The following is a 23,302-nucleotide window of genomic DNA, read 5'->3' on the forward strand; positions in this document are numbered from 1 at the left end:
TAGGTCCTTTTCCCTTTTTTATGATCTTTTTGGGATACAGGCCATAAAGATTCTTGAGCAAGGGAAGATATGATCAAACATGTTTCAGAAAAGTTATTTTTTCTGTGAAGGATGGATTGGAAATAGAGGAGACTGGAAGCTGGGAAAACAGCTGGCAAGTTACTGCAATAGTCCAGGAGAGACACAATGAAGGCTTGGACAAGGAGAGTTTCTAGCCCCACCATTTATACCTCTGTGTCTTTGGGGAAGTTATATGATGTCTCAGGATCCTAGTTTCCTGCTCTCTAAAATGACGGGGTTGGAATGGAAGGTCACTAAGATATCCCTTATCTTTAAGTATATTATAATCCCATGATTCTATGATTCACTGACTTTTCAGCCTCAGCCACACTGCACTTTTTGCATTCTCCAATCTGGTCCTATTTTCTCCCACCTCCATGATTTTTCACATGCTGTCTTCCCTGACTAAAGCCATCCTGACCACCATTTTTTAAGTTCTAGTTTTACTTCAAGGCCCAACTCAGATACCACCTTCTCCAGATGCTTTTTATGTCTCCCTTCCTTCCTCCAAACTCTCCACCAAATGAAAATCATCTCTTACTTCTGAAATTTCACCAAAGTTTTTCCTGGACCTCTCATTTGCACTTATCACATTTTCCCTTGTGCCTTGTAATAGAATTGTATATAATAAATCCATGCCTTGCCGCACCTCCATGAGATTGTAAGCTCCTTGAGAGCAGGCTATGTCATCTCTCTCTTTGCACCCCCAGTTCCTAGAACAGTGCCTTGCCCAAAGTAGGAGTTTAATAAATGGTTGAATTATATTGAATCACTATGATTGAGTTTGTGATTACTTAGGTTGAAGCCAGGTTATAGAGGGTCATCAGTGGAAGGTAATTTGCTTGAGATATGGCTAGACACTTTAAAGTGGTGTTTTATTTACTTTTATAAGTATTTTTATAGGACCATAGATCTTTACAGTGAGTTGGGGTGGGGACAAAAAGGGGTGAAACTGAAAAAAATAGATTTTTTGAAGCTCTGCAACCTATTTTCAACATAATTCCCCTTCACACTGCATGCTATAGCCTTTTAATTGATTTTTAATTCCAAGGCCCTTAGATGGTTCATGTTACTTGCTTTAAAATACCAATATTTGTGGTTGAAGCTGTGTAACCTAGGCCTCTCCTTGGGTAGATATAAAGACAGGAAGCATCTTCATCATTGGGGGGCTGGCCAGGACTGATACACCTGCCTTAGCTACCAGAAGAAAAGCATTTTGAGGAAAAGGCAGAGAATGTTCATTTTGCTTTATGACATATCTTCATATCAGGGCTTCTGGGTGAGATGGTCCAGATTCAAAGAACAGGCTTTCAAGTAGTACCCACTTATTGGAGCCTTAGATATTCAGGTTTTCTTCTGAGATAAGATTGACCTTAGAAGCATAAATTATGAAGGGACCTTAGAATTTAGTCTCCATATTTTACAGATGAAGAAAATGTGGCCCAAAGAGATGAAGTGACTTTTTTAAAGTTCCACAGCAAGTTAGTTGCAAAGTCAACACCTGAAACTGGGCCCCCTGACTCCCAATCTGGTGCTGTTTCCATTATATTGCACCCAGATGCAGGCAGAGGAGATAGCTTCTTAAATCAAATGATTTGAAAGTCTCCTCATGCACATGTCTACCTCTATCCACTGTGCTACCTAAGTGCTTTAGATAAGATTTGTGAAATTAATTTGCTGGGGGCCAGGATTATTCCAATACCTTTCATTAATTGAAAAAATTCCAAAGAAAAGACTATGTTATCCAAAGAAATCAAGATTTAGAATTCCGGTTAGTGGGCATATGTCACCAGATATCCAAACTTAAATTTGACAGTCTGAACATCTATCTTTGATATCTAGATCATATTTTCATTTTAACTCAACAGTGATATGCAGTGTCTTTGACATAGTAGGCTCTTAATGTTAGCTGATGTGGAATTTATTCTACAGTGACTCCTATGTGTCTAAGTCTATGCTAGGTATTAAGAGGTATTAAGAAGGAAATAACAAACACATCTTGACCCTCAAGTTGCTTAGAGTCCAGTTAGAAAAACAAAGGATGCATTCAGAGCAGTTCAATGAGATAAATACCTTGTGAAAGTTACAGTGTTTCACTCTTTAATCATGCAGTAGATTTTAAATTATTACCATTAATATTACATTAAATTATTAAATTACAATTACCTCTAGGAGAAAGTTCTGTAATTTTATTGGTGTGGGCCCTCCTGTCATCCATGAAAATCACACCTCTCTGTAACTTGGGACCAAACATCATCATTACCTTGCATATACTAATGAGTTTTTCTGAACTTAGCTAGGCTGATCCTCAGGTGATAGACAGGGAGGTCATCAGAAAGCCTGCATGTGAGACTCTTCTAGCTTGAAAAGACCCATCAGAGCTTGAGTTCCTCTCAAGAACCTAGGGCCACCTCTACCTACACTACAGTGAAGCATCAAAAAAGCACTTTCATGGAGGGAACATAATGAGTAAAATTCATCCCACTGTGGAAATGAAGGCTAGCAGAGCCTTCCTGAGAGCAGGAAACTCTTGAAGGGAGGGGGGAGTGGTACCATGAAGGAGTGATGAGGACTGTCAAAGATAACCCTCATAAGTTTTCCAAGGAATAGTCTCACACAGCAGGAACTGCCCTTCTTTTCTCTTGAAAGCCTAATTGGTTTGAAAGTAGGAAATATGTAAATTTTTAAAAAATTGTTTTATTTTCAAAATGCTTTGGCCCCCAAAATCAACTCACTGAAATATCATCTGTACAGGAACCGAGAAAATTGCCTTTCCATTTATAACCTATCTATAAGAGTGTCTCCTATGTCCCTAGCACAACTTTTTAATTCCCCAGAATCATTTCAATTTCTCCTAAGCCTTTTGAAGGCAATTCTGAGAACTCCAACAGAGGAGGGATTTCCATGGCCACGTTGCATTAGGAAGGACATGAAGTAAAGAGTGGTTGCAGCCCACTTTTGGAATTTGTCCGAGTAATGTTATCTAAAGGAGAACCAGATGAAGGCCAACAGAGCAGCATTGAATGAAAGCTATCACTGTTGAGCCTAAGGAGGAAGGAACTTAAAAAAGACAGGCCATACAATGAAATATGTGGAGGTAAATTTAAGTGACTCATTAGTGCAATGGATTCATCTGCATTTCATAAAATCTAACACACCAACGATGTGTCTCTAGTACTGGGAAATTTTTCTGAATAATTTTAAGGGTTAGGGGAAATCTGCTCTGGAGACAGAAGGAAACTTTGGAAGTATGTAGGGAAGACCTGAATAATCGCAGTTCTCTGTGATCATCAATCAAATTTTGCCATCCATGTGGTGTCATGATGATTTTCAGGGAAAATAGGTGACTTTTGACCAGTGTTAGAATAACTCCATAGCACAAATCTGACCATATGGTGCTCCTTGAGGCCAGGGACTATTTCATGTCTTTGTCTCCTCAATATCTAGCACAGTGACAGACACCTAATAGGTATGCACAAAATGATTGTTAATTGGTTGATTGAGAATTCAAAACTGACCTCTCACCACCCATGCTGATTGGTTATCTCACTGGAAACTATAGTTTCAGAAATGAGTTTCTCTTTATTTTCTCTGGAAGGTGAGACATTCCTCCTCAGCATATTTTAGAGGAGATGTTCAAAGCTCTTTATTTGGCAAGGTTCTACAGGTAGGAATTAATAATAAATTACATTTGCATTTTATATTTTTGAAAGTACTCTCCCTTCCATTTTCTCGCTTGATATTCATAACAGCCCTGTAAGGTAGGTATAACCTTCATGTGTTAGATGAGGAAGCCAAGAATGAAAAAATTCATTGACTTGCCTATGGTTATGCAGCTAATTAGTGGCACAGAGGAACTAGCATCCAGGACATCTGATTTTTTGCATATGCTCTTTCCACCAGACCGTTGTTGTTGTGGGTGGGTAAAGCAACAACCAAGGCCAGTCTGCAGAAAAAAATTGTAAATCAAATCAGAAGTTTATTTTGGAAGCACACTTTGAACGGTCTGTCCCTCCCCTCAAATGCTATGCATAGCTCCCAAATGCCTAAGAGCCTTTCCTATACTATCTCATTAAGGTTTTCCAGAAATGGCCTCATATTCCATAGACCTTTCCTGCTTTGTCTACTCCTTATGCTATTCAAAGAGTACTTGCCCAGTTAACTTAAAAATTAATCTACAATAGTAATTGTTAATGGGTTAATAAGTTACCTTTCTCAGATATGTATATTTACACACTCACAAAATCAGGTTTAGGTAATACATACATACATATATATGTGTATATATATATACACTATATATATATACATATATATATACACACACACACATACATAGGGGTGAGTGTGGGGGTGAGGTGTGGGTAGTTGTGTGGGTGTACAGGTGGGTGTATAAAAACCAGAGGTCCTCTGGAGACAAAATATCTTGTGGTCTAATGGTAAAATTTCAGATACCTGGGCAAACTAATGAAGAAGATATTTTTGCAAAAGTCACATTTTGTAGGAAACTACCAAACTGTAAGGCTGACTCAAGTTATAACATTTGCTTAGACTTTACTCTGAGCTTCATTCATTCTGGGAGCTAACACCTGGCCTGGCTCAAAACAACCACAAGGCTGGAACACTGTTCCTGTTTAGTTGGCAGAGGCATCGGGAGGGCACACAAACTAGAGAACTGATATTCCCAGGTCTTGGCTGCACCTAATAGCCAGATACAGATAAGCTTCAATGACCCTGTGATCTCATATGATTGGATATATAAATAGAGCCAGGCCCTGTCTCATAGATAGGATATGGATGAACTAAAATTAATCAATAAGTAAGCTCTTTCATGAACACCTACTGAACACCGAGCCCCACATAAAGGACTTTGAAGGATATAAGAGAAGACATGAATTCTCATAGTCTTAGTGATGAGAACAGACTCATATACATTTGTTCACACCAGTGAACAAAACATGATACAACTATGATAAAGTGATAAAGTGTATAGTAAAATTAGAGAGTAAAATAGATTGTAACAGGCACTGATTTTTCAATGAGGCAACTAGGTGGCACAGTAGATAGAAGACTAGGCCTGCAGTCAGGAAGACCTGAGTTCAAATCTGGCTTTAGATATTACTAGCTGTGTGACCCCTAGGCAACTCACTTAACTGTTTCCCTCAGTTTCCTCATCTGTAAAATGAGCTGGAGAAGGAAATGGCAAACCACTCAAGTAACTTTGCCAAGAAAACTCCATATGGAGTCACAAAGAATCAGAAGTGATTGAACAACAACAATTGTTCAATAGAAGCAGAGTGGTATAATGGATAGAATAGAGACAGCCTTGGAATCAAGAAGTCTTGAGTATAGATCCTGCCCCTGATGCATATTATGGAACAATAGGCAAGTCATTTAAACATTCAGTGTCCCAGGAAATTCTCTAAGGTTATAGATGCTTGCTTTGGTGGAGAGTTTCCAAGTATGGGAATGAAACCATAGGCTTGGACTAAAAACAGGCAGTCCAGACAGCAGCTCAAAAGGAGTTATAGATGGTAGAAGTCAATGTAGCCAAAGTGGTCAGGGAAGGTCTCGTGGAGAAGATGGGCATAAGCCAAGGCTTGAAAAGTAGGTATGTTATGAATAGTCAGAGAGGAGGCAACAAGGCACTCCAAGAATTTAAAGCATCATATTGCTTCTGGTGAGAACTTCCTCTGCCTGGATGGCATGCTACTGGTATTGATCTAAACTAGATCTAAACTAAATTCAGGTTCTTGCAAGAGTTAATCTGGGAAGGCAGCCTCACCAGTCAGAATCTCATCTACATCCAGTGTCTTCCCAAAGCACTGTTTAGATTAGAAGAAATATGAGGGCCTGAGATGTTGGCAGAGACAAGAGACTGGGAATTATCAGTGAATGCAAACTCTCTGTGGCAAATTCCAAGTCTCCGCTTAGACTGACTGACAACTACATCAGCTCCACGCATGGGAAGCAATGGTATGGGATAGGGGTTAGGAACAGATGTCTTTCATGATAAAAATACAATAACAAATCCCATCCTTTTTTAAAATCACAGCTGAAGTCCCTTTTATTCCTTGAAAGCTCCCCAGATCATGGGACCCTACAGTACCATCTCTCTCCTCTGGAATTTTTTCGACATTTATTGTCTCATTTCCCACTCATTGGGTATTACTTTGTGATCGCTCTTGTTTTGTTATCTGGGATTATTCATTTAGCATACTTGTTCAACTTGTCATGTGTGTTAGATCTATAACTAACCACCTAACTAATTACCAGTTTCTCAAGGCAAGGTTCATGGTTTATGGATTTTTCTATCCCCTACAGCACCCAGGAATATCCTGCTTATTTTGTTTATTTGTTTTGGTCTATACCTGATTTCATGTGTATGAAGAACTCCCAGTGTGGAAACTCACCTGCAATTTGAACTCATTTCTTCATGATTTCAAGACCAATTCTCTATCTATTACTCCATCTGTTTGTTTTTTTTTTTTTGTCTTGCCCATAGGAAGAGTTTAATAAATATTTGTTTAGTTAATTTTGTAGAATCCTAGATTTAGAGCTAGAAAATATTCTTGAGGTCATTTGTTCCAACAGTATAGTAAAATGGAAAAAGCACTGGCTCTGTAGGAAGAGAACCTGGGTTCAAATTCCATCTCTGATGCTCATATAATATCCCTTGGGACTTATTTTCCCAATTCACAGTGGCTGGTTGAATCGTCACATGGTTAGCTGTTACTACTTCCAGAATTCTAAGGGGGTAGACCAGAATTCTAAAGGGGTATGGCTCTCCTAAATACTATCTCAAAAGCCCCCATCAATGTACTTTCTCTTAATAATCGACCAGTAAACTCAGATCATAGCAAAAAGCATTTACTCAAACAGCATAGTTCAAATAATAGTTAAAAATCATTTTCCTCAATTTCAGAGGCACACTTTCCCATAAATATACCCTGAGTCCAGAATGGGAGAAGAGTAGGCATTGAACAGGAACTTAGAGTACTCTCTCTCTCTTCTGAACTCTTATAGCATTTATTTTTTCCAGAGAGAAAGAAGACATCAAAGAACATTATACTGAACAGAAAGTACAATAGTAGTAAGGCACACACAAAGCCAAGGCAACTCATAATTCAGAAATAGCAGGGGCTTGATGTCCTTTTTCTCCCTGGAGGGTCCTCACAGAGTTTACTCCAAGTCACTCCCTTGTTCAGCTGGGCCAGCTTCCACCAGGGTGTGGTGTCTCAATTGGACAGACCAATCTTTTGCTGGCCTTGGTGGAGCAGGGCATTTGGTGGCTATGCTGGCTCCTTACCAGATTCTATGGCTGATAGACTGACCAAACAGGTCACTCAGCAGCTAGAGTGGCTCCACACCAAGCTCTGTGGCTGCTGGACAGGGTCAGGCTGGCCATTCTACAGCTGGGCAGCTGTTGTCAGGTGGGGCATCTCTGCTGGATGGGTTAATCCATGAGTCCCCTGGGTTTTCTTTTTGATGGGCAGTTACAGCCATTTTCTATCTTCAGCCTCTGGCCAGGCTGAGAGAGCCTATGTCCCCTTCAGCTGGAGTGTTAGCATGTTCTTTTCAGCTAGAGTGCTACAAAAGCTCTTTCAGTTAAGGCAATGACTCTCAGGATCAGCAAAAGATTCTTCCCTTGGACTCAGAGCTGAGGCTCTGAGAGTGCTTGAGATGGCAGAAAATGAGCTTCTCCTTTTGACAAATTCTTCTTCTCTCAGAAGCCACTTACCTCAGTACACCACTCTATATCCTCTTAGGTGATGAGTTTTGTTGTTGTTATTTTTTCCCACCTTTCATACTCCTCTGCGAATCTTGGGTAGATGAGCAGCAAGGACAGATTATGAATGTGGTCTGTACCCTGGAGTCACAATCTTTGTCTTGCTGGTCTCTTCATATGCAATTAGGGTTTTGAAGCCCACCATACTTTTTAGGGTATGGAATGTTTATATTGAACCTGAAGGCTTTGCCATTTACCTTTCAATATCTGTCTTTAAGTCACTGTAGGCCTTTAGTTTTTGTCAAAGTCTCACTGGGGCACCCTCCCCCCGAAATCCTTATTACTTGTATGACCTTGGGCAATTAACTTAATTTTCCTGGGTCTTAGTTTCATCACTATTAAAGTAAAGGAGTTAGACCAGATGGTCTCTGGGATCTTTTATAGACCTAAGATCCCTCAGTTTACAAATGAGATGTAACCTAGATTTTAACCTTGGAGCATTTATTGTATTTGACTCTCCAACTTGGTGGAAAGAATGATAACTCTAATCTGCAGACCTAAGTGAGGGGTGCTGTTGGTTTGAGAACTTTGGAGATATATTCTTGGTTCCTCTTTCGAGAGAGACATAACATGGTTCCAGACTCCAAGGTCTACTCCACAGAAAAGAAGACTGTCTTGTAGACATGTAAGGACCCAGATTTCCAGCTTGTGTCCTTAGAGACTTTAAGGAATTTCTCTTTGGGTAAGATTGAGCAAATTGTCAGCTTGCTCCCATCAAAAAAAATTTCACTCAGTCTTAAATGTATTTTCTGGTATAGTTTAATCTGTAGAACTTCTCCAATTTCAGTCTACTGCTTGCTTGGATAAGAGAATTTACTCACTATTTGTGGTGATCTTTTGTGTAACTAAATGTGGGGGAGAATGTTAAACTTGAGTTACCCTCCTTTAAGGGACAGTGACCAGGGAATTGGCAACACTTGCTTTGGAACCTTAAAAAAAAGCTTCTAGCTCAGCAATATTTGAGGAGTAGGGGAATGCTGAATAGATACAATTCTAATCTGGTGCAGGAACAGAGCAGCCAGCTTCATGACTTCTCTCCTGATTCTCTCCAGGCAAGAAGAGACTTTTCTCTTGGAGAGGGGAAGGCAAAATTTCAGAGATATCTATATGTGCCTCCCCGAGTTGCATTTAGACAGCCAACATAAACATAGACAACTAACACGAGCAGCATACACATCTTACAGAGAAAATTGAGGCCCAGAGAAGTACAGTGATTTGTTCAAGGTCACACAGAACACCAAAGCCAAGGTTCTTTCTACTGAAAAGTTATTTGTGATAGGGGCAATATGTAATATATGCATATTTCCAGGAAGAAGTCAAAGTCACGTTATACTTTCTTTCCCTATATGGAAGATAATCCTGAAAAACTGGGTGAATATTATAAACTGTAAACTTATAGTTATCTGGAAGAGTTAAGAAGGAAGATGTTCTTTCTGGTTAATGAAGTGTTACAGCTAACAAAGCTTTATAGACCTCAGAGCCTCTCTATTTCAATCCCCTCATTTATTGATGAGGAAACTGAGGCCCAGAGGAGTCTAAGTGATTTGCCCAAGGTCACATAATGTGTCAGAGGCAGAATTTGAACCCAGGTGCCTCAGCCTACAGAGCTAATGCTCTTTCCTCTGTATTGTAGTCTTTAAATACAAATGACTGATTTCAAAGGATTAGAATGCAAAGCACATATATGTAAATTTAAAATGGATTCAGGAAGCAATTTAAGGATTTTATTGGGTCTTAGTGTTGTCATTGAAGCAGCTAGGTGACTCAGTAGAGAGCTGAATTCAAATATTGTCCCAGATGCTTACTAGCTGTGTGACCCAGAGCAAGTCATTTAACCTTGTTTGTCTCAGTTTCCTTATCTGTAAAATGAGCTGGAGAAGGAAATGGCAAACCACTCTAGTGTCTCTGCCAAGAAAACCCCAAATGGGATCATGGAGAGTTGGATACGACTGAAATGACTGAACAACAACAACAAATTGTCATCATCAGGAGCAGCAGTGACAGTCTACCGATTAGCTTCCCATGGGAAATCTCAGTTGCTGTGGTACAACACTAAATCAACCAGCTCTAAAATGACCAGAGGAAATGGTATCCCAAGGACCCCCAAGGTGACACTTTCTAGAAAATGAAGAATTGCCTGTTGATGTAAATAACAACATCCTAGAAGATACTGTGTTGTATGCTCAGATTTATGTGAATCTCTAACCTAGAGTTGAAAGAAATATCCAAAGGACTCATGGTGGGGATTTCACTCCCTCCAAAGTCCTTCTCGGCACTGGGAGACCTCCAGGGCAAAGTCCAAAATAGCATAGAATTTGTAAGCCCAGGAAGGTGATATGTATGTGTGTGCTCTTCAGGCTTAGGACAGAGGACTGCTGTGTGTGTGTGTGTGTGTGTGTGTGTGTGTGTTCTTCAGGTCCTGGACCTGACGAATAGTAGAATACATATCTATCTGATTTTCCTGGAGCCATTTTGAATCAATCTCTGTCCGATGTATATTTTCCTGATTCCTTTTTTTAATATTTTATTTTTTCCCCCAATTTCTTATAAAAATAATTAACATTCATTTAAAAAAATTTTTGAGTTTCAAATTCTCTTCCTCTGTCCTGCTCCTCCCCTTCCCCCACATTGAGAAAGCAAGCAATTTGATATAGGTTATACATGTGCAGTCATGCAGAACATTGGATGTATATTTTTAATGCCACAACCTCTACACCCCACCATCACCATCATCCAGCTGGACACAGTCATCTCTCAGCTACTTAGGACTTTTTCCAGTACTATTATGAATACTGAATAAGGTCATATTTCCACAAGACTTTACAAAATCCTTCCACACACATTGTCTCATCAGATCATCATCATAACCCTTTATGACAAGCAGTATGGTTATTATTATCTCTACTTTGCAGATAAGACAACTGAGGCTCAGAGGGGATCAGTGACCTGTGTGAGGTCACATAGCTTGTAGGCCAGAAGAGCAGTCCTTTTGGCTTCATGTCCAGTCCCCTTTATGTTATTTTCTATTTGAGTAGCTGTGTATGTAACTGAATCATGCCATAATATACACAGTAGTGGCAAAAGGAATGAGCAAAAATAGGGCCCTTGGGAAGTAATAATAATGATGATGATAATGCTCAAATGTATCTGAGATCACATCAAACCAAAAGTCCCTTCTAATGAGACAGATCCCGACCAATCCATGCTTACCCATCTTGTGTGACTCTTACTCATGCTCTTCCACAACTTACCATAGAGTGGTGGTCTTCCACTGTCCACCCAACATGCTGAAGGTCTTCCTTGATTTCTCCTGACATTTTGAGATACTAGTGGAGTCCTTTTGTTGTCTCCCTGTCACTCTTTAGTTAAGCATTTATGATTATCATTAATTAAGCATTTGTATAATTAAGTATTTATTATTTATTAAGCACAGGAACTGTGCTAGGGAGAAAAGATACAAAGATAGACGTGAGATGGCCTCTGACCTCCAGGAGCTTATATTCCCTTGGAGGAGATAATACATATATAAATAGGTGGCTATAACATAGATACAAGGTGATTTGAGGTGAAGGTACTAGTATATGGGGGAATCAGGAGAGACCTCAGGTAGAAGATAGCACTTGAGCCAAGTCTTTAAAGTAACTAGGGATTCTATGAAGCAGATGTGAGAAAGGAGTGCATTCCTTGCAGGGAAGCTGGGGCAAAGGCATGGAGACTGAAGATTGTAACAGGTATGAAGAATATGAAGTAGATCTATTTGACTGGACCATATAGTCTTGAACTTGAAAGAGAGTAACATGTAAAGAGGCTAGAAACATAGGTTAGGGTCAGGATTGTTTCCTAGAGGTAGTAGGGAGCCATGGGAGTTTATTGAATAGGAGAATGAAATGGTTGGACCTGTGCTATAGAAAAATCTCATTGGCAGTAGCATGGAGGATAGATTGGAGTGGGGGACTTGAGGCAGAGAAGCTAAAAAAAAAAAAAGCAATGGTCCATGCAAGAGATGAAAAAGTGGTGTCTGTATGAGTGAAAAGAAGGAGACAGGTGTGTGAGATATTGTGGAGACAGAAACAAGACATGGCGACTGATTGGCTATGTAGAGTAATTGAGAGCATAAGTCAGGGATGACACCAAGGTCGTGAAACTGAATGTCTGAAAGGATCATGGTGCCCTCAGCAGAAACAGGGAAGTTCAGAAGAAGGACGAATATGGGGGGAAAGACAATGAGTTCTGTTTTGGATATGTTGAGTTTGAGATGCCTATGGGACATCTGGATGAATATATCTGATTCCTCAATTTTGCCACATGACCAGCCCGTCTTTTCTTCCTGTCATACATTTTCTTGATGACATCTTTTATTTCTGTTCCTCTTCAGAGTTGCTCATTGGTTATAATAATTGACAATTATCTAACACTTTAAGTTTGCAAAACCCTTTACATACATCATCTCATTTGATCTATTGGATGTGGTGGTCAAGCTGTGGGGAAAGGTAGGTTGCACAGGCAGATACCTAGTGTGCACCATGAAAGGAAATGGAGGGAAGGAATAATAAGGACATTTTTTAAACATTTTTTCACATGCACATATTTTAATGCATAATTCAGTCCCCCAAAAAAGTGCTTACTGTGTACCAGGCACTGTGCTAAATATTGGGGACACAATTAATAAAAAGAAAGACAGTCCCTGCCCTCAAAGAGTTTATAATCTAAAGGGGGAGACAACACACAAAATGAGATAGGAAAGCAGGGATCAGGGGATTCTAGAGGGCTCTGGCATAGGGGCATCTTGTTCCATGGAGTTGAAACCAAGCACAGGAGCAGATGCAAAGTGAAGTGAGCTGAGTCCCGTTTCTACCTTATGTAAAGGAAGGCATTGGGAGGAGTTTGTTACTTTCCCCTCCAGCCCTCCAATCAGAAGGGAGAGGAGCCTGAGGGAGGTGGAGGTTTGAGTGGTAGCATGAAGGTGAGTTTAGAAGTGATGAGCTTAACCAGGGAGGGGCATCTTTTCCCTTGGAGTTGAAATCAAGCAGAAGAGCAGATTTCAAATGGAGTGATAGCATTAGGTATTGATTTGTCATGACTCACAAGGTAGTAAGATTTAGAGCTTGAAAACACTTTTAGAGGTTACCTATAAAGAAACTCCCTCATTTTCCAGAAGAGGAAGCTAAAGCACAAAAGAGGAAAATGACTATTCCAAGGTCACATAGATGATAAAGACAGAGCCAGATTCGAACATCTGTTCCCTTTTCTCTACTCACACAGCCACCACCCTAATTCAGTCCCTTATCACCTCTTGCCTAGATTCTTTCATTAACCTCCTTACTGGCCTCTCTGCCTCTAAATCCAGCATCTCTACAATATACCACACTGTCAAGTCTCATTTATTAACAATGGATTAAAATCTGGGCTCAGATGCTCACTTTGTGACCCTGGACACTTAACCTTTCTCTGTCTCAGTCTGCTCATCTATAAAAATGAGGTGGTTGGACTCTGGTCTTGAAGGCCCCTTCCAGCTCTAATGCTAGGCTCTTACAGGCCTCCGTTGGATGGTAGCACAATGGGAAAAGGCATTTCAGATCTTGCCTTGGATGGATAAATGCTTGTCCTGGCTCTGACTGTGGTCAGTGTCTCTGGTTTCCTCAGCTGCTCAGTAAGGAAAAGATTATGATTCTCAGATGGACACTGGCTCAGGTTCCATCTGCAACCAACTTTAGTAAAATACTTGTTGAGTGAGTTGAAAGGGGAAAAAAATTGTATTGTAGGCTTCAATATAGCCAGCCAGCCATGTTATTAAATTAGGCTAATCTACAGCCTTGGATCCTAATTTAAAAGCCTCCAAGAGGAACTGAAGCCCTACCCTACATGGTGCTGCAGTATTACCCTGAGGCACCAATTGGAGATGGTGATTATTAACTGTACTTTCTCTCTTAAAAAAAACAAAACAAAAAAACTGTGGAGACTTAGAAAGGAGACTTCAAAAGTGGAAAGAGCACTGCTCTTGGGATTTTGAAACTTCGTTTCAAATTCTAGCCCTCATGTTTACTAATTTGTGTGATGGTGGGCAAATCACTCAGTCTCAGTCTTGGTCTCCTCATTTGTAAAGTGGGAATAATCATATTTGTTCTACCTTTCTCACAGAGTTGTCATGTGACAAGGACTATATGAATGTGAGTTGTTAATCCTATTAACAGAAAGAACATTAGGCAAAGCATTGAAGTTGCCTGTACTTTACTCCTCATCTGCAAAATAGAGATAGTAGTGCTGATTTCTTGAAGAGGTTATTATGATAAAATGAGATGAAAGTGATGCAAATACAAAGCTATTGTTATTGTAGGAGCCAAACTGGTAGAGTGGAGAAAATGCTAGACTGGGATTCAGGATAACCTGGGTTCAAACTCAGCTTCCTTGCTGTGTGACCATGGGCAAGTCCCATAACTTCTCTGTGCCTCAAGTCTCTGTCAATGACTTTAATTCATACACTGCAGCTTTTATCTTTAAAGAGGGTCTCTTCACTGACAAAATCCTAGGTCCTTGCAACTTTGACTGAAGTAGCAACAACTGGGGTGGCAAAAGTTAGAGGTGAATTACTCATCCAGAGGGCTTTAGCCCACTCTCAACAAAGCTCGTGCTACTCCTTGGGCACTGAATTTAAATTTTGAGAAGGAATCTGATAGAATCCTCTTCCCTACAAAATGATAGTGCTTAGTAGGAATTCAAAATATTTAGTGAATGAATGTAGGAATGCGACAAATTGTTTCCTCACATTTGATTATTCTCATTTCTGCTGCAAAAACATTTACTTAGTCACATTCAAGGTTGCATATGTCCATACATTCATACATTTATCTATTTCATTCGTTCATTCATTCATTCATTCATTTGAATTCCCTACTAGAGAAAATGAAGTGACACACTGCTCATTCCATTAGCTTAAGGGACCAGAGACCTAGACGGCACTTTGCTAAGACTGGACGTGGGACTGAGAACCGTTAGTTTTCTTCCTTTCTCTACTGCTCCCTCATTTTGCTACTCCCCCACCCCCGGAAAGGGGATGGTGTTGATAGCAGGCTGGTTGGAAGGCTTTTGTGAAGTGGCTTGGGCACATGGGAGGAAAGGCATAGCATCGACCTGATAAATGAAGGAGTAGCAATGTGTGGGCACAGCTTCCCCTCCCCCTTTGATCAAAAGCATCCAAAACCTTGACGACATCACATGTCATATTTCTCTATTAATCAGAAATGCCTTAACAGATGTAAGCAATTTGTCTTTGGAGAGGACTGGAGGCAGGATGATGGGGGTTGGGGGGAGCCCAGTTTCAGCACAACTCAATTTGAGAATACAAGGGATGGTAAATTTTGAAATGAGGGCTGAATAAATGCATACTAAAGCAGGCAAGGAAAACGTGGCAGAGCCAAACAGATCCTAAGAGGAAGCGTTTTCATTTCAAAGCATTTTTTTTCCTTGATTTAACAACTCCCTCCCCCAACAGCAAGCCAGTAATGTTGGTGGAAAGCTAAGATTCATGAGTGAATCCCACAAAAGAGCTCTTCAGAATTCAGATGCTCAAAACAACATTAGAACTTGGCTGAATTAAGATATAACTTCTACTGTCCAAACAGAAGGGAAAACACTCTTATATGTTAAGGTGTGGCTCCTTTAGCTTCTGCTTCCAGATTGGGAAGAGAGTGACTTCTAATTATTTGCATGAGTAAAGCTGTTTTTAAATAATTAAGGGTATCTGGATGAGAACTGAAAAGTGACTTTTTTTCAGAGAGCTAGTCCAAGCATCTGATTCCAGCTAAATAATATTATTTTATTCTCAGAAAAGGGGGGTAGTGGGGTAAATGTCTTATGACTTCCTTTAGATTTCATGTGGGGATTAAATAAATGGACTCTTGCACATTTTTTGGACCTGAAGCTGCTGTCAGCTGTCTTATCCTTTGTCTCCCAAATATATACCTAATGCACTAAGAAAAGTTTTTTATTCTAGCAATGTGCAGAACTATGATTCACCCAAGTGAGTGAGGGAACATAAAAAGATGTTGTTGGGGAGAAATATGCAAGGAAGGATGGAAAAGGTCAGAGCCTCTGCCAAGCAGGACACACTCCCACAGCTTTTTCTAATAAACAAGTTTCCATGGGGCCCTTTGATTTCTTTTGGAGGAGAGCTTCATTAGCATACACATTGTCTAAAGGAGCATCCCAGTGGCCAAGTGGGATGAAATTTTTAGAAGTGACAATCACAAAATTCAGTATGGGAAGGCAACGATACAGCTAGCTAGAATCTCTGCCCAAGGACACTGCGTCCATCCTGGATGGATTTCTGGGTGGATGCATGGTGAAGTCTCACACACACACACACACACACACACACACACACACACACACACAAAACACCATTTAGGATACAGAAGCCACACATTCTGTGGCTTGGGTGGAGTGGGGGAGGGGGAGAATCTAATAGCTACATTGCGGTGCTGCATTTTCTGCATGGAACACTTGCACTTTAAATAATCAGCTACACAATTTGATCAGAAAAAGTGTAAAGAACTACTTTCAGGCTTTACAAAGTCAACTGCACTAGTATAGGATGGAGGAAACATAGCTTGGCAAGGTTTCAAGTGAGAAACATCTTGTGGCCTTAGTAGACAAGTTCAATATGAATCAACTGGGTGACATGACTGTCAAAAATACTAGACTACATTAAGTCTTGATAATGCAGAATAAGGGAGAGATGTTAGTCACCTTTACACTTTGCCTTGGAATCTACAACCTGGATTGTTGCATTTCATTTTGGGCACCACATAATGTTTTTAGGGAAGATATTGACAACCTGGAATACATCCCTAAGAAAAGAATAAGAATTGTGAAGGGGTTGGGTACCATGCCAGAGAAAGGACACTTGAAAGAATTGAGTCAGGAGAAGATGAAGGTAGGACATTATAACTGACTTTAACTTTTTGAAGGGTTGTCCTATGGAAGAGACATTCAGTTTATTCTTGTCACCAAAAAGAAGAAAAAAGAGAAATGATTGGAAGTCAAATCCAGGCGGAATATGGCATGGCTGGATGTAAGCAAAAGCTACTTCATGACTGAACAAGTCAGAAAGATAGAATGGAGTGTCTGATAGGTAATAAGCTCTCCATTATGAAAGTTTTCAAGGAGAGACTAAATGACTATATACTCGTTAGGAATATTGTGGAGGGAATTCCCATTCAGAAACTAGAATTAGATGACCTTTAAGGTCCCTTTCAACTCTGACATTCTTGGATTTTGATTTATAAAGTCCGAAACAGCCCCCTTTGCAGCAAGAGCAGTTGCTAACTCTTCTTTTAACAGTTCATTCATGGGGCAGCTAGGTGGCACAGTGGATAGAGCTCTGGCCTTGGAGTCAGGAGGACCTGAGTTCAAATCCAGCCTCAGATATGTGACACTTACTAGCTGTGTGACCCTGGGCAAGTCACTTGACCCCAATTGCCTCACCAAAAAAAGCACAAAAAAAAACCCCCAAAACCAAACAGTTCATTCAGACTGGGCCCCTACCCCCACTTCCCATTCACCCTTCCCCAACCACCTACACCAACCCTCTGCCTCCAGGGTTGTCATGGTAGGGATACAGGCACCTCTTTTTGCAGAACGAAGCCAATCGCAGCATATGTCAGCATGTGTATGTGTGTACATACACACACATACATATATACACACATACACAGTGCAACAATTCCAGGGAAGTAGTATTACAAATCAGAATTACGGAGATTTATTGTTAGAATGGACTAAGAGGCCTTCACTACTTTTTTGGGCAAAGGGAGGCAAACCTATATAAGGAGGCACAAGAGGTGACCTTTCTGCTGCACAGAATAGATTTCTTTAATTATCCCATTCATCTTAGATACCTACAGTTGATGTCTCTTCCACAAAGCAAAGTCTTCTGTGACTCCTCCAACTCTTACTGATTTCTGTCTCTGCTAAACTCTGACAACATTTATAGCTTGTGAACAGCTTAATATATATAAATATATTATGCTAAGAGAAATGATGAAAGGGATTATTTCAGAAAAACCTGGGAAGACTTGCATGAACTGATACAGAGTGAAGTGAGAACCAGGAGGACAATTTATAAAATAACAACAGTATTGCAAAGTCAAACAACCCATCATGATTCTAGAGGACCGATGTTGATCTATGCCCTGTGGGCCACATATTGACTTAGAAAACCACAAATTAACATGATATATGTTCTATTGTATTTTTATCTATTTTGTTAAACATTTCCCAATTACATTTTAATCTGGTTCTGGCTGTACTTGGAACTTATTCAGGTAGTCTCCTGGCCAGAAGTTTGACACTTCTGACTAAGTTACCCAACCTCATTGATTCAAGATGCAAAATGAGACATACATTTTGGGACACGGACATTGTGAGAATTTGTTTTGTTTGACTCTACATGCTTGTCACAAGGGTTTTGTTTTTCTCTTAAATTGGGGGTAAGGTGGGAGGGAGAGAAAATAAATGCTTATTAGTTAAAAAAAAATAAATGTGTGGCTTGTGCCACATGTGTATAGTATGCTGGAAAGAGCTCTGAATTTGGTGTCAGGAGATATTGATGCTTAAATATTGGCTCAGCCATTTGTTAGCTGTATGATTCTGAGCAAGCCTGTTAGCTTATTTGAGTGTCTGCTCCCCTATACACTACCTGCCTCTCAGGAGATGGAAGGTGCCTTGGAAACCTGAAAGCACTCTATGAATGTGAATCTCATGAATGTGAGCTATTACTATTACCAAGCAATTTGAATTTTTTTTTATATATTGCTGTGTATGTCTTAGCTTCATAAGTCTTAGTCTTTTCTCCTCAACTAAACTGAGCTTTGTGAGAAAAGAAGCTTTGAAAGAAAATATCTTCTCTTATATCTTCCATAAGTGTTAGCACAGGAACAAGCTGAATTAATTGATCTCTTATTTTCAATGGGGCCTGGGAAGTTTACAGTTATACCTGATAGGAAGTCACAGACACCACAATAGTCAAATTCCCCACAATGTGTCCCCAAGACAAAGATGCAACAAATCAGAATCTCTTAAAATTACAATTATGAATCTATAATAATAATAGCTGAGATTCATATGGTACTTTAAGGTTTACAAAATACTTTCCATACATTATCTCATTTGATCCTAACAACAACCCAGTGAGGTAAGTAACATAGATACTATCATACCCATTTAATAGATGAAGATATCAAAGCAAAGACCAGTCATAACCCATAGCCAGTGACCAGGATCTACCTTCAGAAAAATTGTGAAGAATGGAATTTATTTTTGCTTCTCTGTCTCCCCCCCCCGTCTGATCTTCACTCCCTTTCCCACTATTCCCCAGCCTTCTTTCCCCTCCAAAGTTCTGCTGCTGTCTTAGGACTTTCCCTTCACTGAAGCAACTGGCCCCGATAAATTAATTCACATGAAGGTATCAATAGGTCACCCTTGCCAAAAGCATTTGCATTTTATTTTTTTAATCTTATTTTTAATTTATGGAATAAAACAAGCATTTCCATGACATAGTACAATAAAAAAGATTATTGCACATGAAATGGCAAACCTACTTTGCACAATTTGCTATTCCTTTCAAATATACAACAAAATTATGATGTGAATTTCTTTTTTCTCTTCCCTCACCCCCACCTCCACCCCTGCCCTAGAGATGGCTACCATTAGACACAAATAGGCATATATAGGTAAAATTATTCTCTATATACTTCTATTTAATCAGTTCTTTCTCTGGATGCAGGTAGGTTACATTTTAAAAGAGGAATCTGGGAATGAATCTCTATGCATTGCAATTTCAGATATCAGAAAGGAAAAATAACTTCATCCAACCTGCTAACTTATGCAAGAATATTTCCATCGCATGAACCCTGGGTGAGTTACTGAATCATATGATTATGTTATTGTTCATGGAGACCTTGGAGGTTAGTTAAAAGCCTGTTGTCTCAGATGTCATAGCTTTAATTATTTAATGCAATAATATGTGATGTTTTATATTAGTTGTCTGTGTTTATGTTTTAGTAGAATGTAAGGCTCCTAAAAGCAAAGACAATATAATTTTTATATGTGTATCTTCATCAGCTTGCACTATGTCAATCATAGGAGATATATAATAAATAATCATTGGTTGATTATTTTGCCTACTAGATTATAAACTTAATAATGTGACTTAACCATTTTTTTTATTTCCACCAGCTAAGGACACTATGGTGCCCATAGTAAGTACATAATAGAGATTATTTGAATAAATGTTAGATGAACAGATGAAAAAAAAAAGAAGAGGATGATTAACAGTGGCAAAGGCTGCAGAGAGGTTAAGAGAGAACCCTTTGCTATTGTTATTTTTCATATGAACTGCCTTCTGGCCTTGCTTACATTTCTAGCATCTTCATCTTGTACTCATGAAATTGTTTTGTAAAACAAAATGTAAGACTTCATATTTGTTCATGTTATGTTTCTTCTTATTTGATTCAATTCCATGTTCTATTTTGTCAAGAATTTTTTGAACTCTGACTGTCATCCAGTATATTAGCTATCCCTTTCATCTTTGTGTCTTCAGAAAATTTGATAAGCATACCACTTGTGCCTTTATCTAAGTCATTAATAAAAATGTTAAACAGTAAAAAAAAAAAAAGAAAGAGAAAATATTTTGAGGTCATTCCTTTTCCCCCCTCACACATCATTGTTTCCCATTCAGAGACATAATTAGAACAGGGTGACAGGGTTTCACAATTTAGAGGACAAAAATATAACACTTCAAAATATAGAAGCCACAATAGCAGTAACTAATTAGCCTTTCCCCCTCAACTGAATTTGTCTTGTTTCTTTCATCCCTTTCTCATAATGAATTACAAAGTTGATTTAAGGGCCTTTCATGGTACTTGCCCCAGGAGCCAAAATGTCTGATTATCATTTTGTCCTGGTCTTTGAAGTTCTGTCAACAATCAGGCTATTCTCTCATAGTAGAAGATGTTCATTTCCAAAAATCATAGAGTGATTGGAGAGAGTTTTGCAGACCATCTGCCTGTGGGACCCCCATGATTAGTTTGTAGGGCCCCACTCTGCTCTGTGATACAGTTCTGTGTTTCACAAGATTGTACGTCCACACAGAGAGTCCTGGGCCACAGTGTTTGGGTAACATGGGGAATAAAACAAACTTGCTTCCAACCTCTAGCCCTCAGTCTCTGCTTTGTGGAATTTGGGTAGATCACATGGATGTTGCTACTTTTCTTCTTCTTTTCCTTATAGAAATCAATCACCTAGTGAAAAGGCTTCATGCTCTCATACTAGGTTAATAATAGTCAATGACACGACTCCTGCCAGATATAGCCTTTAATTTCTCTTTCCCTTTCTTACTGAGAGTTGGCACATTTGGAAAAGATCTAGTAAGATAATTCACACTAGGGTACTAATGACCAATAATGACTTAGGAGGGAGTATGTTTTAATAAGAATCCAAAGGAATAAAGCTCTAATGGTGGAATTTCATGTTAGCAGTAGAGATCCTTTGAGTTGGAAGAACACAGAGTTGTACATACAGTAGGCACTTAATAAATGTTTGTTGAATTGAATCACACATCATAGGCACGTACTAACTATTCTTACTTGTAAGGACAATTGACCCTAGAAGCAGGAATGGTCATAGCTGCTCATCTATTACCATTCTTTGTTTTCTAATCATAACACTGATCAAAGATGGTAATCATTCTCCCTAAAGAAATCTTTCTGGATAGAGCACCGGCCTTGAAGTCAGGAGGACCTGAGTTCAAATCCGGCCTCAGACCAAACACTTGACACGTACTAGGTGTGTGACCCTGGGCAAGTCACTTAACCCCAATTGCCTAAAAAAAAAGAAAAAAATGTAAAAAAAAAAAAAAAGAAATCTTTCCCTCTATGGTATTCAGAAGTCAGATTCTTTTTCCACTTCTCTTCTAACAGTATATCATCTTTGCTGGGAGTCCGGACATAACCCTTTTCAGCCCTGGATTTAGAATAACAGAACCTGAGTTTGAATCAGACCTCCACTATTTACTACCTATGCAGGCGTGAGCTGGGCCCAGCTCTTACTGGCTCACAAGAGCTAGTTTAAAGTTTTTGCTGTGAGCGTTCACATTTCAGAAATCAGAAAACAGTACAAATCAGGGCTTGAAGGTGTTAGGGAATAAGCAAGTCTTCACAACTGATATTACACAGTTGACCAAAGCATTACCATTATATAACTGACTGAGCTACGCAGAAAATACAAAATGCATAGAGATTCATTCCCAGATTCCTCTTTTAAAATGTAATCTACCTGCATCCAGAGAAAGACCTGGTTAAACAGAAGTATATATAGAATAATTTACCTATATATACCTATTTATGTCTAATGGTAGCCATCTCTAGGGCAGGGGTGGAGGTGGGGGTGAGGGAAGAAAAAAAAAGAAATTCACATCATAATTTTGTTGTATATTTGAAAGGAATAGCAAGTTGTGCATAGTAGGTTTGCTGTTTCATGTGCAATAATCTTTTTTATTGTACTATGTCATGGACATTGAACATTCTATGGTGTTCAATATATGTTAACTATCACAAACATCAGTTAGTTCAGAAGAATAAAACTTTTCTCCTATGTATATATCAAAATTATGCAAGATTTTTGAAAGCTATAAGAAATAATATAATTCAATGACCCCCTCATTTAATATCAACCAAATCATAAAACAAGGAAATGTATGTTCACCAAAGGTGTTTACAACTGTCATGGAGGAAGGAAGTCCAGTCCAGAATCCAAGCGGAAGACAGATTCTCTAGAGATGATGAGTTTATCCATATGCTCCTCTATGTGGATGATATTAAGCTTGTTGTATTAAGCCCTGGAACACTGCAAATACTTCTGGACAAGATTCCTAACTACTCAAAAGAATGTGGTCTACCCATCACCCAAGAAAAATCAAGTAATAAAGAATGCCTATTGTTCACATTGGGGTAGCTAGGTAGCTCAGTAGAGTCAGGAAGACCTAAGTTCAAATGTGATCACAGAGACTTAGTAGCGGTGTGACCCTGGGCAAATCACTTAACCCTGTTTGCCTCAGTTCCTCCTCTGAAAAAGAAATGAGCTGGAAAAGAAAATGACAAGCCACTCCAGTATCTTTGCCAAAAAAACCCCAAATGGGGTCACAAAGTGTCAGACACGACTGAAACAATTCAACAACAACAATTACTCGATTACATTTTAACCTAGTTCAGGTGGAATTCAGGAGCATGCAGCCCACAGGGTGATGTATTTGATATCTATGGTACTGTAGAGCACTGGACTTTGAATCAGAAGACCTGAGTTCATCATTTACTAGTTGTTTGACATGGGCAGGTCATTTAACCCCTCTGAGCCTTGGTTTTCCCATACAGAAAATGGAGATAATTAATTTACACTACC

At 39.3% G+C, this 23,302-nt stretch overlaps 1 protein-coding gene across 1 annotated transcript in view; it reads left to right on the forward strand.

Moving 5' to 3' along the window:
• The first annotated feature begins 5,591 nt into the window (after positions 1–5,591).
• Positions 5,592–23,302, forward strand: part of MRPS22 (mitochondrial ribosomal protein S22) — a 71,394-nt gene continuing 53,683 nt past the window's right edge. Inside the window, exons 1-2 of the mRNA XM_027845177.1 lie at positions 5,592–5,667; positions 7,229–7,493. Of these exons, the coding sequence (XP_027700978.1) occupies positions 5,592–5,667; positions 7,229–7,493 (341 nt within the window). The remainder of the gene's footprint in view (positions 5,668–7,228; positions 7,494–23,302) is intronic.

The sequence above is a fragment of the Vombatus ursinus genome, unplaced genomic scaffold (assembly GCF_900497805.2).
Source record: "Vombatus ursinus unplaced genomic scaffold, bare-nosed wombat genome assembly UNPS02014959.1, whole genome shotgun sequence".
NCBI lineage: Eukaryota > Metazoa > Chordata > Mammalia > Diprotodontia > Vombatidae > Vombatus > Vombatus ursinus.